The sequence below is a fragment of the Anopheles bellator genome, assembly GCF_943735745.2.
Source record: "Anopheles bellator chromosome X unlocalized genomic scaffold, idAnoBellAS_SP24_06.2 X_unloc_4, whole genome shotgun sequence".
NCBI lineage: Eukaryota > Metazoa > Arthropoda > Insecta > Diptera > Culicidae > Anopheles > Anopheles bellator.
Window position 1 is genome coordinate 92,908 of NW_026684304.1, and position 13,638 is coordinate 106,545.

The 13,638-nt window shown below is 40.3% G+C and overlaps 1 protein-coding gene across 1 annotated transcript in view; it reads left to right on the plus strand.

Moving 5' to 3' along the window:
• The window catches only part of LOC131214165 (actin nucleation-promoting factor WASL), a 68,358-nt gene that overhangs the window by 24,028 nt on the left and 30,692 nt on the right, over nucleotides 1-13,638 (plus strand). The window contains exons 4-5 of the mRNA XM_058208547.1: nucleotides 771-998; nucleotides 1,080-1,179. Coding sequence (XP_058064530.1) covers nucleotides 771-998; nucleotides 1,080-1,179 — 328 coding nt within the window. The remainder of the gene's footprint in view (nucleotides 1-770; nucleotides 999-1,079; nucleotides 1,180-13,638) is intronic.

Genomic DNA, 13,638 nt, shown 5'->3' on the forward strand with positions numbered 1-13,638 from the left:
ATAGCTAACAAGAGGTACTGCATGCAAGCGAGAGTGCAGCGCGAGTGTAAAGGAGCGAGAGCAAGTACGAACCGCGAACGACACGATCAATCGATAAGCGAACGAAGGACGATAAGCGAAGAAGGACGATTCTGCGGGAGTGACAATCGATCCGCCGCGTATATCGGACTAATTTTGAGTCGCTTTTAACCATCGCTTTTAACCATCGCTTTTAACCATCGCTTTGAACCATTGGAATAAAGGACTACAGAAAAGAAGAGAAACCGCGGCGGCGTAATCGATATTACTAACAACACGAGTTATTGACCTCCCCATACCGTCCATACGGAACTTAACGACTTCAGACTTTTCATATACTAGTTTCATTCGCAACCCTTCCAGTTTCTCACTTCAGGGATGGAATTCGTAAATTAAAGTCTTCTTGGAACAAGTGTATTGATGTTCAGGAAGGCCATACTGAATAATAAAGTGTATTTCAAACCATGAAAGTATATTTTTCTTATCGACCCGTAAATATCAATGAACAGTATACTGTCAACATTCTTTGTTTAATTTGCTTTATTCTGAAACTTTCCCAAAAACAAACATTCAAGCAACAAAAATAGGTTAGAAGCCGCACCCTCTGTTATTGAAACTTGGAATTTATAAATCAACGTAGTATAATCAACATTGCACGTAACGTAATTCTTCGGGCTAGCTAGTTATCGTTATAATAGTAGAATTCATGGGTTGGCATGGCTTTAGATTTCTTACCTTTTCCTTCTTTCTAGACTCTTACAACAGCAGTGGTACAACTGTATTCAACACAATCGCCAGCGCACGCTTCGTGGGTTAAGCGGTGCACTGGGGCTCTCTGCTTCATTAAAGATAACGTGCGCAAGTCGTACTACTTCCGGCTTTTCTGTCTGAAACTTAAACAGATGGTTTGGGAACAAGAGCTGTATGAAAAAATTGACGTGTCGCAACCTAAGTCATACCTTATCACATTTGAGGGTCAGGTAATTCCTTCTGAAAATATCACATTTAATGCACTATATCATGCAATATATCAAGCTTATGTTTCGTGGTTTCAATTCTAGGATGGTATTGTTGCGTTCAACTTCGCCACCGATGACGAAGCGACCGGATTCATGAATACCACTATTGCAACGTTACACAACCGAAACCGAAGACGCGATGGTGAGTTAAGAACCGAATCCTTAAATACAACTGAGTAAATAAATTTAAAGTAATTAAAATATCCCACACCTCATCATCCCCTCATAGCGTCACCTTAGACCACAGTCAACATTTCGAATGCGTCCGCGCTGTTAATTTTGTTTTTCACAGAAAATTTTATGAAGGTTCTTTGCCATCCATTTTTGGAAAAGAAAAAACCCACGATGAGCAAAATCGTTTCCAAGTAAAACAGCTGTAAAAAATTGACTGATTTCTCAAAATGACCGAACTACACGGTGGTAAAAAACTCGTGCACTTTTTCATTTTGTTATAAAACAAAAACGGCTGAATATTTTTCGATGCTTGAACTTTTAATTGAATGGTTCATTCATCGTATTTATTCGTGAAAAATAATTTCCGTTAAATATCCGCCACGGCTGGCTTCGCAGTAGCCCATTCGGTGGCCCAAATTTTTTAGCACATTTCGACTGTTTGTGGTCCTATTTCGGCAATAGCAACTGAAATTTGGGTCTTGAGATCGTCAATAGTTGCTGGTTTGTTCACATAACATTTATCATCCACCGCTTCCCAAAGATAATAACCCAAAGGCGTCGAATCGCAGCTTCTTGGAGGCCATTTCACATCACCATTTCTGCTGAATGTTCGATTTCCAAAGATGCGGCGCAAACAATCGATCGTGGCTGTCGTTGGGATCGATCGATATGGCACGTAACGCCATCCTGTTGAAGCGAAATGTCGGCTAAGTTCTCAGCTTCAATTTCGCCAAAGAAACAATTAGTTAGCATTTCTCGATGGCGTTCTCCATCGACGGCTACGACGGCTCTTTTTTCATTCATTCATACGGTGGCCGATGATGCCACCAGACCAAAACCTACACCGAACAGTAACTCGTTTTGCATGCATTGGATAGTTTTGCAATACGTGTGAGTTTTACGAACCCCAAAAATGACAATTCTGCTTATTAACATAGCCACCGCCACCGAAGTTGGAGTAAGGTTTAATGAAAGGTGCTTTTCAAATATCGTACCGTTTGAGATAAGACCTAGTACTGTGGAAGTGAATTTTAAATATTTCCTAGCATTTTTCAAGCATAAAGCGACCCATTTCGTAAATGGGTTTACTAAATGTCAACATTTTCTAGAATCAAGTTTGACGTTGTAAACGTCAAATAATGGGTACTTCAAAATGTGCACGCGTTTTTGACCACCCTGTATTTACCATAAGTCACTGACATGTGTAGCAAGCTAACCTAAGCTAAGCCCCCCCCCTTCCCACATGCGTGGGAGGGTCAAACTTTCCTATTCACAATCCGGGGTCACAAAACTACGCTGTTCAAAATTTCACGCGGATTGGTTCAATAGTTTTAGAGAAAAAGCGGTGCACACACACAAATATCCATTTATATCTATATATCTATATATATAAAAGAAAGTCGCCTAAAGGTCACACAATTTATAACTCAAGAACGACTGAACCGATCTGGCTGAAAATTGGTGTGGAGGTAGCTTAGAACCCAAGGAAGGCTTTAGGATACTTTTTATATTCCGACCGTGTCACAATAAATCTGCACAATGATTTTTCTTCGTACTGAAACATGACAGACAGAGTGCGTAACAGCAAACAATTGTTGGCTTCTCTTTCTCGCTAAAGCAGCGTTCCCTCACCCCAAGCAAGCGCGGCAGACAAAGCGCGCAACAGCAAATAACTATTGGCCTCTCTTTCTCGCTAATGCAGCGTCTCCTCCTCCCAAGCAAAAATAAGCCCCCCCACCCCTCTCTCACGACCGCGTGTTTTCATTCCCTTCTCGAGAAAGGCCAGACAGAGAGCGTCACTACGAGCAAAGGTTGAGCGAGTTTACAGCGAGTCTCTCTCTTTCGTATGTTCTCGCGAGTCTCTTTCGTGCGATTACTTTGACGATTTGACAGTCTCTCTCGCACATTCTCGAACATTTGGAAATTTTTTATTGTTACTTAGCTGTCGTTTTTATAACTGTCAAAATGTATTGAAGTAACCCGCGAACACAGCGTAGTATCGTGATATACCGGACAGTGAATAACAAGTGCCTCATACATTTCCTTAACAATGCCGCGACCAAGACGGTCGAATCTTTCCCGACAAAGCCGTAATGCAAAAACTATGCGAAGTGTTGCGAATGAAATGACTGAAGAACAAAAAGAAATTGCTCGCGAAAGGACTCGGTTGGCAAACAGAAATCGGCGAGCGAAAAATAGAAACGCACAAGTAGATAATTTTCGACAAGATGCCGATTTGAATATTCGCTCAGTTTTTGTTGCAGAAGAAGAAGCTGATTTGTATCGGGCAGCGTTTCGATACAATTGCATCGCTAAGTACAGCGAGCATAAGAGCGTTCGCATTGGGCCAATGAATGTTCATTGTGATAAGTGTGATGCGTTGAAATTTTCCGGAGAAACGGCCGGATTGTGCTGCCTCAGCGGAAAAGTTAAATTGCCTTCACTGACTCCGCCACCAGAACCAATGGAATCATTGCTTCGTGGCGAAACTCCCGAATCACGTCATTTTCTGGAAAACATTCGAAATTACAATGGCTGTTTCCAAATGACGTCATTTGGGGCAAAGATTATCAATGAACGAGGTTTTAATCCGACATTCAAGGTATTTATTTATTTTCTTTTACTAACACACAGTATAGTGGAAGAATAACTTATTATAGTTATTCCTACGTATTATGTTTCTTCTTCGTCTTATTGGGCAACAAACGCTGAGCGCTCTTAGCCTGAACCAGAGACAATGTTAATCTCTGATGCTTTCTGTAAGGGTTTGCTTTTACGGACGGGGTTGTTGGTCCCGCGCCAACTCCCTCTGGCACGCCGGTATCGGGAATCGAAACCATGGCCGGTTGTGTGACAACTGGTCCCGGGATTCTAACCCAGGGCAGCTGCGTTGACAGTGAGCGTTACCGACTGCTCTACACTGATAGTAATACTGATTTCGCTTTTGATTTCGTAGATACAAGGACAGATTCACCATCAAATTGGATCACTGTTACCACTAGAAGACACAGCGAATGCACAGTATAATTTTTTACAAATATATTTCATGGGCAATATGGAAGAACAACTTGATCGGCGCCAACAGATTTATGCAGCAACAATGAAAAGAGCAATTCTTCGAGATCTGCAGCAACTACTTCATGAACATCATGCGTTGGTTGTTTTTGGAACATCATGTTTTTCACATGGTCAATTATATGTGGCATGTTCACGCGTCGGAAGACCATCTGCATTGTTTGTTTTTGCTCCTGATAATAAAACCAAAAATGTAGTGTATCATAAGGTGCTGAACTGAACAAAAAGGAAAGCTAATCATAATAAAAATATTTACTACATAAAATCCAAAACCTGCTTACTAATTGCCTTTGGGGCGGAACAAAGTTCGCCGGGCCTGCTAGTATATATTAAAAACATGAGAATCGTGTTTTTTTTAAAGAAATCAAATGTTTATAACATCTTAATGAAAAATTCTATTTTATTCAAAGTATGTGCCATCGTTAGATATACATTTCTCTTATCTCTGCTGAATCGTGGATTCCTAGATGAAAGAATACTTCGACTTTTTAAGTAAACTAATTAATCATCCAATTTCGACTTTGTCTTTGTTAAAAAACGAAGTGCTGCTCAGCCAATACGAGTCGCATCGATGAAAAAGAATGATATTCGGAAATAGCCAAGTCTGGTGAATACAGCGGCGGAGAGATAGCAGCTCCCATCCACGTGATTTATATTATGGAGACGACAGGTTTTTTGGCCATTATGACCCACCAGCCGTCTCCATTTGGAATACTAGGAACTGTATTTTGGTTGTTTTTCGATCAATGCATGGCTCAAATTGATCATTTGTTGTCAGTGGTGATCTTAATTAACGTTTTCATCAGGTTTTAGGAACTTGTGAAATATTACACCTATCTGTCCCATCAGAAAGTCCGTTTTATTGAGTCCTTCGACGCTCTTTGTTTGTTAAGTCAAAATCGCCATTTCGAAATTTTTTATACCACTTAAAGCGCTGCGACCTTCTAAAAACAAGTCCCGACAAGCATTTGGTGTGATTCTGAAGCAGTTTCCTTCAAGAGGTAGCAGAAAAATAATAATCCCCGCCAAACATCATTTTCAGGCACAAAAGTTGACATGGTCTAACCCTTTGATTGGTTGCAAACTGATTTAATTTTTTTTCTAATGATGAATGAACAATAAAACGGGGAAGTCCAAATTGACAGGTGGAGCCATCTGTTTAAAAACACGATTCTCAAGTTATAAACCTGGTATATAGATATAGATATATTAAGGCCTTTGCACACCGAAACTGAAATGAACTGAACTGAACGTAGCGTAGCGAGCGACGCCTAAAACGCATGGTCTTGTATGGGATTCTATGGGACCCTTCACACCGGCGTCGACGAATCTGTATGAAAAGACAACGCTCCTTTTGTGTCGCTTAAAAACTTTGGCCAAGGTTCGTATACTTGGTCTTTGGGTGAGTGGGGCGAAGTTTGAAAGTTCAAGACACATTGAATGTTTGGTGCGAGAATTCAAATGGTTTCATGATGAATTTGTGTTTGTATTACATGTAATAATTAAGTGAAAATTATTTTGCATGCTTGTGATACAAAAAAAACGTCAATTGAGTAATCTTCGATTAGTTTTTAACTACCCAAGATGTCTAATTGTTTTCGCCCGAACGAGAGGGCGAAAGACTTTTCCGTTGCCTGTCGCCTCCGTTCGTAACCGGTGTGAAAGGTCCGAAAAAGCGTCGCGTCAAAACGTAATTAACGTTTCCTGTGTGCGGGGACCTTTAGGTTGCGGAAAAAGAAATAGACGTTTTTCACGATAGACGCTTTTAGTGATCGATAAAGCTGATACTTTGCACTTAAAAAATGCTTTTATTGTTTGTTCCATTCGCTTTTGAGTTACAGAGTATTAACAATGGAGGTCAACTATGAGAAAATTCGGTACTTTTTACAGTTTTTGTTTTGAAAATGACAAAATTCAAGCTAGGCCGCTGAAATTGTGCATAGTGATTATGGTGTCGATACTCTAAAAGCTAGTGATATGTAATTTTGGTTTCGTTGACCCGTTTCAGTTATTTTTTATGTTAAAGCCTATACAGACATGTTATGGAAAATGTCGTTAGAAACACAGAAATAATCAAAGTTGATCGGCATTTTGATAATCAGAGCATCGGCCAGGAGCTAAAGATCAATCATCAAACAACTTAAATCCATTTGCGCAAAGCTGAATTCAAAAGAAGCTTGATGTTTGGGCGCCACCCAATTTACACCAAAAACATGATGGCTCGAATTGCCATCTGCGCAATTTTGGCCAAACGGAATGAAATCGAATTTTTGCCCCCCGCTGATAGAGTAGTCGGTAACGCTCTTCGCTGTCAGCGCAGCTGGCCAGGGTTCGAATCCCGGGACCGGTTGCGACTCAACCGGCCATGGTTTCGATTCCCGATACCGGCGCTGACAGAGGAGGGGGGGTTGGCGCGGGACCAACAACCCCGCCCGTAAAAACGAAATGTTACGGATAGCACCCCAGGGATAATTGACAACGGTTGTAGTGCCGAAGAAGAAGAAGAAGATGAATGAAATCGAAACATTTCTTAAACGGATGGGTACCGGGGATGAAAAATGAGATAAATCGACAATACTGTGTGAAAATGATCGTGTTCTTCTGGCTTCTGTCAGGAAGGTTCTGCTGGGTATATGGTGGGAGTTGAAACGAATCGTTTATTATGAGTTGCTTTCATATAGCCAAACATTAAATTCAGACCTTTGTTGTCAATTACTGCAAATTTCGAAGCTAGAAATTGACCAAAAACTACCAGAATCGGCCAACGGAAGAGGTTTTGTGTTCCATCAGGACAACGAAATGTCACATACGTCTTTAGTGACTCGCCAGAAAGTCCAGCAGTATGGTTCTGAAGTTTTAATCCTCAGGCAGATGGGTTTGCTCGGGCTCTCAAAATTGTTCGCTGGGCAGCGAGTCTCTCTTTCGTATGTTCTCGCGAGTCTCACTATTGCGATTAGTTTGGCGAATTGTCAGTCTCTCTCGCGTATATAGCCTCCACTCATTCTCGCGAACCGTTTCGAGCCTTTGATTGTTAGCTATTATTTTTACAACTGACAAAATCTGTTGAAACAATCCGCGAATACAGCTTAGTATCATAATAACCGACAGTGTATAATAAAACATCTTACACACCCTTAAGAATGCCTGGTGTTGCATAACTTGCACAAACCATTTTTACATTCCATTCCCACGAACAATACCCATCGATCCAAATCAATAACCTCTAAGTGGTTCAGCACCGCGGGAATGCAGAACCGCTGAGTATGTAGAAGTTGCACCGTGGGAATGCAGAACCGATGAGTATGTAAAAATGGTTATTGACACATAGTTTCAGAACGCGGCGCCGATGACTAAAAGAATGCCTCGGCGCCGGTCTCTCACTCCCTCACATTGTCCAGCTCACTAAAACCAATGTCCAGCTCTCTCCCAAAATTGAACCGAGTGATAGAAAAAGGTAGCGATCAATAAACAGTCGATGAGTTGACTCCGATCAAGAAACAACATTCGCGTCAATAGAAATTATTTAGTGTGATGACAAAATAACATGGCGACCGTGAGATTTGGGGCTAACACCGCCCCAATAGTGGCACGAACCGTGAAAGTGGACAATCAGTGGCACGAATCGTGCAGAGAAAAAAAAATGTGACAGTGAACAATCAGTGAATTACTGAGTTCTGGGATTACAGTGTTGGAAAGTTACAAACAGTGGTAGCAAACAAAATTGGCTACAAGATGGGGAAAACCCAAAGTAAAGCAATTGACGGCGATGCCCAGTTAAACATCATGAACATACAAGAGCAACACACGGATATGCACCGTGAAACGCAGTGGGTGCTCTACATCACGTGTGCAATGGTAGCATTATTGCTACTTCTAAAAATAAAAAAGATGTTCAAAAACACCAACAGAAGACAGGCGATGAAAGCCGCAAGGTCAATCGCGGCTATGCAAGATACCGTGTAAATTTGTGCGACCTGAAGTGATGTGCAAATGTGCTGTAAAAACAATCAGATATGGGTTGCTGTCTCCCAATAAAAAACAAAAAACAAAATTTTGAATAATTTGTGCCGACCTGAAGTGATGTGCAAATGTGCTGAAAAAACAATCAGTTATGGGTTACTGTCTCCCAATAAAAAAGACATACAGTGAAAATATAAATAAATTAAACGGTGTAAGAGGAGTGCACCTCCACCGCAACGCTACGGCGAGGAGCGACAACGCTACAGCGAGGAACGGCAACGCGACAATGGTACATAACTATAGTTCATAAAATAGTAATATTAATATTAATAATAATATTACAATTAATAGTTGATAAAATGCCGAGAAATAGTTTTTTTTTCTAGTTAGTTACAGAGGGATTTAAAATGAATCTAGACGATGTTCGTTATCGACATCATAGATTCTGATTTGCAGAACTTAATTTCATTAGAGAATAACCTTAAAAAGTCAGTGAACCAAAGGTTCAGACTAAACACATTATTTGCAAAACGCACGTATGCGTTGGAACTATATAATGAAATCGAGACCAAGCTCATCCAACATGAAGATGAATTGGCAGATTCAGAATTAAAATTTATATCTAAGGCGGCTAGGGAATCGCACCATACAATTAAAAATATATTAGATAGGAAGATACAAGAATTAAGTGAAATGGCGCCCCCACTAGTTCCCCAGACAGTCCCAGCACAGGCTGTATTTGATTTAAAAACAGCGACCGCAGTCATTAGCCACTATGACGGGTCCGCTGAAAGCTTGGAAGCTTTTGTTGACGCAACCAAGCTCATGGAAGAACTCACTCCTCCATCTCAGCACAAGATGCTGATACAATTTTTAAAAACGCGTCTTACGGGGAAGGCGAGGCTTGGCTTGCCCACCGTATTGAACACAGTCGAGGAGCTCATAAACGATGTCACAAAACGCTGCGAAGAAAAGATTAGCCCAGAAAGCGTTCTGGCAAAGATGAGGCAGATAAAGAATAACACAGACGTGACCTCATTAACTAACGAGGTCGAAGCACTAACCAATAAATTGAAGGGAATTTACCTGTCGAAGCAAATTCCCGAGACCGTAGCACATTCAATGGCTACAAAGGCGGGTGTAGACACCCTGATTGAGAAGGCACCGAACGCACATACCAAAATAATTCTTAGTGCGGCTACCTTTAATTCAATAACGGAAGCAGTCCAAAAATTAAATGAACACAGCGCAGTTTCCAATACAGCACAAGTGTTCAATTACACGCAAAACCGCCAAGGAAAACCTTTCGTGAGAAAACCCAACTACTCTAACAATCAAACACGGCAACAAAACCACCGAAATCACCAAAATTACCGCAACTACCGCCAGGGCAATGGATACAATAACCAAAATTGGAGAGGAAGAAATTTCCATCCTCAGAACAATTTCAATCACAATAACAATAGGCATGGCAGAATGTACGTCGCGCAGCGGGAAAACCCAATAGGCCCTCAGCAACAACACTCAGTTGGGGGCCAGCAAAATCATACTATCCCACCAGTACAGCAAATAACACACCCCAACCAAGTTGTCAACGGGCAACATACCCAGCAACAACCAATCGTATACTACCGAAGCCAGGCTCAAGGTCAATGAAAAAAGTATACAGCATACAATCAAACTTTTCTAATTTTGTAAATTTGAACTTTGGTTTTTCAAAGACACCGTGTACAATGTTAATAGATACAGGTGCTGAAATTTCCATCATAAAATTATCAAAACTTAATCCAACTGATACAATTTTAGCCAACGAAAAATGCACTTTGACTGGAATAAATGAAAACCCTATCCAGACTTTAGGATCTACGTTATCTTATATTCAATTACCAAACAATACAACATTAAATCATAAATTTCAAGTAATCGAAAATAATTTTCCAATCCCTACCGACGGAATAATTGGCAGAGATTTCCTTACAAAGTACCAATGTATCATTAATTATGATACATGGACTTTAACTTGTTTAAACCAAAACCAAATGACAGAATTAATAATAGAAGACAATCTCAAAGGTGAAATTGTTTTACCTCCAAGATGTGAAGTGTTTAGGCATATCAAATTAGATATGAACGAAGGAAATTACCTTTTTCCTTCCTGTGAAATTTTAGAGGGTGTATTTTGTGCTAACACAATAGTAAATCCAAATAATACAATAGTTTTATTCATAAATACGAGAAACGAAACCATCAAAATTAACAAAACCCTTACAAATAAATGTATACCATTAGAAAACTACAATATTTTAAACTTTAATGAAAATTTGTCAAATAACAGGAACCAATTTTTACTTGAAGAACTCAATCTGTCACACGTTGAAAACAATACAAAAAATAAACTAATAAAGTTATGTGAAAAATACAACAACTTATTTGCACTAAAAGATGACACTTTAACGTGCAATAATTTTTACACACAGAAAATCCATCTAAACGACCCAACTCCGGTATATATAAAGAATTATAGAATACCCGAAGCACACACCAACGAAATAAATTCACAAGTAAACAAAATGTTGAATGAAAAAATCATACAACATTCTACGTCACCTTATAATTCTCCGATTTTGTTGGTCCCTAAAAAATCACAATCAGGAGATAAAAAATGGCGTTTAGTTATCGATTTCAGACAACTAAACAAGAAAATTATCGCTGACAAATTTCCTCTTCCTAGGATTGATGAAATTCTAGACCAACTAGGAAGAGCAAGATATTTTTCAACTTTGGATCTAGCCTCGGGGTTTCACCAGATAGAACTGGATGAGAGCTCCACACACTATACTGCATTCTCCACTGCCTCTGGACATTTTGAATTTAATAGATTACCTTTTGGCCTAAATATATCTCCAAATTCTTTCCAAAGAATGATGACCATCGCTTTAAGTGGTCTACCACCAGAGTGCGCATTCTTATATATAGATGATATAATAGTGATTGGTTGCTCTATAAATCATCATTTAACCAACCTGGAACATGTTTTCAAACAACTTGAAAAATACAATCTGAAATTAAATCCGTCAAAATGTAATTTCTTTTGTTCCGATGTGACCTATTTGGGACATCATATCAGTAGTCATGGTATACAACCAGACAAATCCAAATACAATGTAATTTTAAACTATCCCATACCCAAAAATGTCGACGAAGTTCGAAGATTCGTTGCGTTCTGCAATTATTATAGACGTTTTATACCATATTTCGCAGATTTAGCAAAGCCACTTAACACATTGCTCAAGAAAAATATACAATTTAATTGGACAAATGACTGTCAAAAGTCTTTTGAAACATTAAAATTAAAACTTCTATCCCCACATATACTGAAATTTCCAGATTTCAGCAAAACATTTATTTTAAGTACAGACGCTTCAAAGGTAGCTTGTGGAGCGGTACTAACTCAAAAGCATGACGATATAGAAATGCCAATCGCATTTGCAAGCAAAGCATTCACAAAAGGTGAATGCACACTGGACCAAGGCGGTTGAATCTTTCCCGACAAAGCCGTAGTGCGAAAAGGATGCGTAACATTGCAAATAATATGACTGAAGAAGAAAAAGAAATTGCCCGCGATTGGGACCTCGTTCGTAAAGCTGCATTTCGCGCTTCTCAACCCCAAGTGCACAAAGAGACAGTCCGTGAAACGGCTCGGTTGCGAATGCGAAATCGTCGAGTGAAAAATAGAGATCAACAAGTACATAATTCTCGACGCACAAGAAGAGATTTGGCAAACGTTGATTTGTATCGAGCAGCGTTTCGAAACGATTGCATCGCTAAGTGCAGCGAGCATAAGAGCGTTCGCATTGGGTCAATGAACGTTCATTGTGATAAATGTGGTGCGTTGCAATTTTCCGGAGAAACGACCGGATTGTGCTGCCTTAGTGGAAAAGTGAAATTGCCATTACTGACTCCGCCACCAAAACCTTTACACTCATTGCTTTGTGGTGAAACACACGAATCTCGTCATTTTCTTAAAAACATTCGACATTACAATGGATGTTTCCAAAAGACGTCAGTTAAACACGAGACCGCGTGGAGTGATTTTAAAAAAAGGGTTGTATTCTTTATTCAACGTTGTCTTGTCTTTATTCTCACGTTGTCCTCACTAACCACGACGATGTTACGAATACCTTATGATGCTGGAACGCACTGACCGTAGAACCGAAGTAGCTTGATGGAAGGCACAATTCGAAAGAACAACGTCTATCTGATCGGTTGATCGTTTTATATGACTCTCGGCTACGGATTGTTGGTGACCGTGTGAATGTTTAAATTCAGCTGAGAGTGGTCCGTGATCGCATTGATGTTTATGTTGGACCTTAATGCATGAATGTTACTATGTTGTCTTATTGGAGTCGTGCTCAATGCATGAATGCAACTATCTCTTCTTTGGCACTACAACCGCTGTGCGGTCTTGGCCTGCACCAGAGACAATGTTAATGTCAATTATCCCTGGTGCTATTCTGTAACAGTTCGTTTTTACGGGCGGGGTTGTTGGTCCCGCGCCAACCCCCCTTCTGTCAGCGCCGGTATCGGGAATCGAAACCATGGCCGGTTGAGCGACAACCGATCCCGGGATTCGAACCCTGGCCAGCTGCGATGACAGCGAAGAGCGTTACCGACTACTCTATCAGCGGGGGTGAATGCAACTATGTTGCCTTATTGAAGTCATGCTAACAGTCGGGGCGGTGTTAACTGTTTATGCTCACCAATGTTTATGCTTGGTGTTGTGCTAAGTCGTCATTTGGGGCAAAGATTGTTAAAGAACGAGGATTTAATCCGACAGGTATTTAATTTTATACTAACACACTATTGTGTGGTTGTGTGGTAGTGAAAGAATAACTTATTATAGTTATTCCTACGTATTATGTTTCTTTTTCTTCTTATTGGGTAACAACCTCTGAACTCTTTTAGCCTGCACCAACCACAAACAATCTTAATCTCTAATCTAATAATTTGTAACAGTTTGTTTTTACGGGCGAGGTTGATGGTCACGCGCCAACCCCCTGGCACGCTGGTATCGGGAATCAAAACCATGGCCGGCTGCGGACAACCGGTCCCGGGATCCGAACTTAGGCCAGCTGCGTGACAACGACGAGCGTTACCGACTGCTCTATCACCAGGGGCCCAATGCCTTTGGGGCGGAAAAAAGTTCGCCCGGTCTACAAGTTCATAATAAATAACAGTGATCCAAAAATACTACCTTGCGGCACCCCAAGAGTGTTATCAATAGAGTCTGAACAATGGTTCACGAAAACTTTCGTTTGTGTTCTGTTCTGTATTATTTTAGTTTTTATTTTAAGCAAATTTGTTTAACTTAACACCGAACTTTTTTTAGTTT